This window comes from Symsagittifera roscoffensis, chromosome 5, assembly GCF_963678635.1.
Source record: "Symsagittifera roscoffensis chromosome 5, txSymRosc1.1, whole genome shotgun sequence".
In the NCBI taxonomy this organism is placed as follows: Eukaryota; Metazoa; Xenacoelomorpha; order Acoela; family Convolutidae; genus Symsagittifera; species Symsagittifera roscoffensis.
Window position 1 is genome coordinate 59,875,119 of NC_087066.1, and position 5,429 is coordinate 59,880,547.

The 5,429-nt window shown below is 36.2% G+C and overlaps 1 protein-coding gene across 1 annotated transcript; it reads left to right on the forward strand.

Moving 5' to 3' along the window:
* The first annotated feature begins 259 nt into the window (after positions 1–259).
* Positions 260–5,058, forward strand: LOC134846508 (trypsin-like). Its single transcript, XM_063863890.1, has 3 exons — positions 260–597; positions 4,254–4,350; positions 4,546–5,058. Exons 1-3 carry the CDS (start codon positions 363–365, stop codon positions 5,033–5,035), a joined length of 822 nt encoding a protein of 273 aa, XP_063719960.1. The 5' UTR covers positions 260–362; the 3' UTR covers positions 5,036–5,058.
* The last annotated feature ends 371 nt before the right edge of the window (positions 5,059–5,429 follow it).

Below are 5,429 nucleotides of genomic sequence, written 5' to 3' on the forward strand. Positions count from 1 at the left end.
TTTTTGACTTATTTGCATTTGCTTTATTTTCTCCGGGTAGCTTGTATGGTATGCTTATAAAATATCAGATTTACCTCTATTTTGGAATTTCTCAGTTGAACTACTGTGACTTTTGACACGCCGAAGTCAGCCATCAGTTTGCGGTTTTGAATGTCAAAAACCCTCAACATAACCAGTGATCCATTCATGTTTAGTCTTCCGTGTTTGTCTATTAACCCAACGTAAATTAGCAAACATTTACAGATGCCATAATAACAAAATTCAACTTGGATTATATTTGTTCTCGAAAGATCTCAATTTAATTTTTTCTCAAAAACTTGTTAAAATCATTTTGTATAAAATCTAATACATTATTTTGCAAAATGAATAGCCCGTTGCTAGCCTTGGCTCTGATGCATTTTTATTTCTCTTTTTGTTCGGGTCTCAAAAATGCAACTCTCGTTAAATCGCTGCAGATGCAGATTGTGAATGGCGTGGACAGCGGCAATGATCGTCCTTTTTACGTCAAGGTAATCTTTGGCAACAACTTCTGCGGGGGAGCTATCGTGGACCGCTCCTGGGTCATAACTGCAGCTCATTGCGTGGCCGCCTATAGAGGTAACATTTGGTTATTTATAAAGTCATATTTTAAATAAAGTTCTAAATTACTACGGCACTCTCAGATCAGTATTACCCGTCTCATTTTCTTGTAAAAAAAATAGTTTATCAAAGTCACCTCAGATTCAGTATTGCTTGACACGGCGTGAGGTGCTTTTCAGGTAATTATAGTGCTGCTACTGTGGTAATGTTAGCTACTGGCTTTTAATTGAAGCGTTTTTTTCATGTTTAAATCTATTTCCTAAATTAACAAGTTTTTTTCTTTTTCTTTATTGTCTTTATAATTTTTTATTTTTCATTTTTTATTATATCAAAAGTTTGCAATTATGTTACGCAATTTGCGATTGCTTAAACAGTTTACAGGCTGATATAGCAATTTTCTAGTTTAATTGAATGATGAAGCTTGTTTCCAATTAGGGTAAGATCGTGGATTTTTTCAAGGGCTCAAATTTTCAAAAAAAAAAGTTTTTTTTGGCTCTTTTGGACCTTACTCTTCAAGGCTCTTAGAACTATAGAGGCCTTTAGCCACGCTTAAAGATCAATTACTTTGCAAAGAAATAACTTATAAGGATGAAATATTGTATACAGCCGCTCTTTGAGCAAGTTCTGTAGTCTCCAGCCTAGATAGAAAGGAACAGGCGTCTACAACTTCAACTCATTGGACATGGACCGTGATGTGATGTCCACGTCAACCAAACTCCTCTGCAAACTTAGCATGAAAATGACTCAATCTGCGGAACCTAAATCTGGCTGTTTCATCGAAAGTCACGCCAATTGGACGAGCATTGTCACCCTTTTTCTTGTGTCAGCTAAGCGCTAGGACTTCTTGTGTCAGCTCTTTGCGCACCAATACGAAGAACGACCTTCAATGATGCTGTCAAAACGATTTTTTCCATGCTGTGTGAAACAAGATAAGCCAAGCGCCTCGATTCTGTCTTGACGTTCTTTCAAACTCGGCAAGCCGTTGAAGCGACAATTAAAGATACCAGCAATTGGCCTGATAAAAGTTACGCTTCGGTCTGCAGTGTGTATCTGGCTAGCATCATGCGATCGGAGTTTCTCATTCCAGTGATGAGCATGGATCATGTTTTGCTGCTAGTGAGACCACCAGTGTTGCTTGCCAATGCCCAGTAAACTTCTTAAAAACTCTTCTCTTCCAGCAATGGTAGATTGGTAAAGAGAGCGTGTGGTTGCAAAAATTTTATGCCGATCCGATGATAAAAAATTTGGTGATTTCCACCTAGAGCGAGAATTGTAGAAGACGGTTTTATGCTGCCACATATGCTTAAGGTTTTCCCAACAAACGTTCTACCTGTCACTCGTAAATTTCAAGCTGTTAGACCTTCAGGAACAATTCTTAGTGGTTGCCGCGGCCTGCTCTAATATTTGCAAGCTCCTGTTTTGCTGAGTTTCAAATAGTGTTGCAACTGACGAGGATTTTGAAATGCTATCAAACGGTGACTTTGGGAGTGAGTTCCAAGTCTGGAGTAATATGTGCATCTTTCTCTTTACAGCTATATACCAGAAATGTTTACCAATGCAACCCGGCAATGTCAGTCGTGTACCCGCTGTGGCAAATTAAAGCTACCCATCCGGTACCAGTTTGAACTCCCGAACGAGCCTTTTCCAATTTAATGCTGCTAAAAATTAGTCGAGTATGTAAGGAACTCCTTTTTTTTTCGAGTTTGGCTCTGGCATATATCCACAAAAACATGAAAATAAATGTTCGGGATGTCATGGAATTGTTTGCGGCCAAAAACAGCAGACTCTTTTTTGTAGAAACTTGAGTTTTATTTTCATTTTGTCTATTTTTCTTAAACAACTCTACACTTGGAAAATTTGTGTGACAGAACTGTCTGCGTTAAAGGCAATTTTACCTCAAAAGTTTATCAAAAAAGACGTTTCAGGACTTTTTTTGGAAGTTTTGACCAAAAAAAAATGCGTTTCGTGTTTTTGGCGCGTTAAACATTACCAAAGGGCCCATTGGATGGCTAGGGGGTCAAACTTTTTAGAGCAAGAGTCGATGCATCCCCAAATCCACCCTGAGTTTGATTTTCGATGCCCGGAGTGCGTTCATTTACAAATTCTATAAAACTTAAGGGCAGATTTTTTTGATGTTTTGATAGGTTTCATTATGATCTCATTTGAAATTGTACGACGTCCCTATATGTTTTCAATTTGTCCGAAAAACACCTTGAAATTTTTCCTTTGTGTGATCGAACATCAAACTTTTGATAACTCAGATACCAGTTTTCGTCTCTGGAGATAGAATCAAATGGTTTCTTAGAAGCCGTGACTACTGAAAAAAAATTCAATCTGACTTTTTATGATAAAAAATAGTTCAGTTTAAACTACGTTTATTTCAGTCGGCCAATTTTTTTTAGGTTGTCATCTAACAGTATTATTGATTTGAGCTCAAAATAAAAGAGTCATGTTTTGCTTGCGATCTTGTTTCGCTTATGTGACCAGTTGATCGGCCCGTAATCAAATACTACATTATTAAAATAAATTTTCCGAACTTAGTGATATAGCTACATTTCAAATGCTTATTGTTCCAATTTTAAAAAAAACGCTTGGGTGATGTATGCTTGGGGTTATTTTTTAATTCAGTAGTTTTTTTTGAATGTGCTAGGAGACTAAATTGAAGAAAAAAAACAAAGACATTTTTTTGTTATTTCGTCATGTTTTTAATCAAAAATGTTTTAATTAGTCTTAAAGTGCAGTCCTGAAATACGAACAGTCATGTGTTTGTTTTGTCTGAATTTTTTTTAAATTTCAGACTCAAATAGACAATTTTTGAATAAAGGCTGACATCCAAATTGAATTCTATCAATTTTAACTTAAGTTTAGCTAGTATTACTATTCATTCTTGTTTTAATTTAACTAATTTAACAGATTTTCTAATAAAAAAAAAACATTTAACAGATGTTTTTGGATCTTTTAAATTTAAAAAGGTTTTCTAAATTCGTTAGGTCTTTTTGAAATTTCTCTCGCCTTATATATTTTGCATCTAGTGATATATTTCTGAGCCGGATTAGTTTGCCACTCGTTATTGGAAAGTTGCGCAATAGTTACCGGGGTTGAACTCGCAGGAATAGTTATCCCTGATTCAGCATTATATCATGAATCAGTGCTGTGCAATTTTTTGGTCATGGATAAGAAGCCACTGATCTGGGTCTGAAACAGCGATAAAACTTTTAGATGATTCAGAAACTGATTCATAAAACTGATTCAAAAATAATTCAGCGCTAATTCAGAGCCAGAACTTTCAGCACTGATTCAGAAATAACTCAGCGCTAATTCAGAGCCGGAATTTTCAGCGCTGATTCAGAGATATTTCAGCGATAGTTCCGATCTTCATCTACGTTTTTGTCCTGATCATTGATTAGTTGCCACTGATCAGGGCCTGAAACACCGATATTTATTTCTGCGACGACAACCCGGGTAGCCCAATTTGACTAAATCGTTACAAACAAGCCAGAGGTCAAATATCTATAATTTTGAACTGAGGGCATCTACATCTTCAAAATTCTTTAAAAACCTCTCTCAAAATTATTTTGAAAAGTCAAAATTTGTCTGAAGAAAAAACGACACTCAGAACTTTGAAAGTCAGACAAACAGGACAATAACTTAACAAGATCTATGCTTCATTCTAGGAAATCGGAGGCCTGTGGTCGAAATTTCTCGTTTCTCTGAGCCTGGAAGCAATTTGGGTCTGTTGATACCAACGAAAAAAGCATTTTTACACCCCAAGTAAGTTATACTGTATGATCTTTTATTCTTCGTAACAGAATATCCAACCCTAAAAATTACAGTACAAAAAGCAAGAATGGCGAAACTTTTCTGATGCCATATTTTTCTGTACACTGCTGGTTTCACAAATTGGAAGATATTTAGTTTCGGTTCGTAAATAACTTTATTTCGAATTTGTATATGCTGCCGCTATAGTTTCCGATATACCGAACAACCCATGAACGATATTGCTCTCGTTCGTCTTCGGCGACCACTGATCAAGGGCAAGTTCGAAGCCATAGCCCTCTGTCGCGAGTCGCACGACCATGGCACGTTTCTCGGTACCTGCAGCATGGGCGCCAGTTCCATTTCAGGGTACAAGTTTCCGCCGCGTCTCCAGGAAACATTTTTCGTCGAGACCAAGTTCCAATCACGTGACCCTTACGACTTGCGATTGTGTCGCGAGGACAATATTTGCACAGACAAAATCCAAGGTTTCAAATCTTCGGGTTTGTGCTACTTAGACGACGGAGCTCCTTTGTTCACGTTTTTCTGCAATAGTAGGATTGCCAATTGTTTGTATGGTGTTGCCAGTTACTATGTAGAAGGCAGCGGGAATTCGAACGGTTGCAATGGCTACAATTACTTCTCAAGTGTACCACACCTCATTGATTGGATTGAAGATACGATATACAAAAACTCGTGATATTAAAGCGTCGTTTCACTTTCTGTTCTTTCAAACTAAAAAAAAACTAAATTTTCGTTTTAATTAGTCGAATAAATGTCTTACAATTACAATTAAACTTTTTGATTGACCTCTATGAACATCAAGAATTATTCTACTAACTAGGAAAACAGAAAACTGTTATTGATACAACCACTTAGCAAATGAATTACAAAATAGATCTGAATTGAATTTATTTTGTTACCCTTGCGATCATAAAGTTTCTTAGTTTCTTGAAAAATTAGAAAAAACTATCTTTTATATTGGATAGTAATTAAAAGTTTTAAGGGAAAAAAAGTTCAAAAATTGCTAATTATTTTTTAAATAAGTCTGATTTTGAATATTTGTTTCTAAATCAAATGGTTTTGGCTAAATT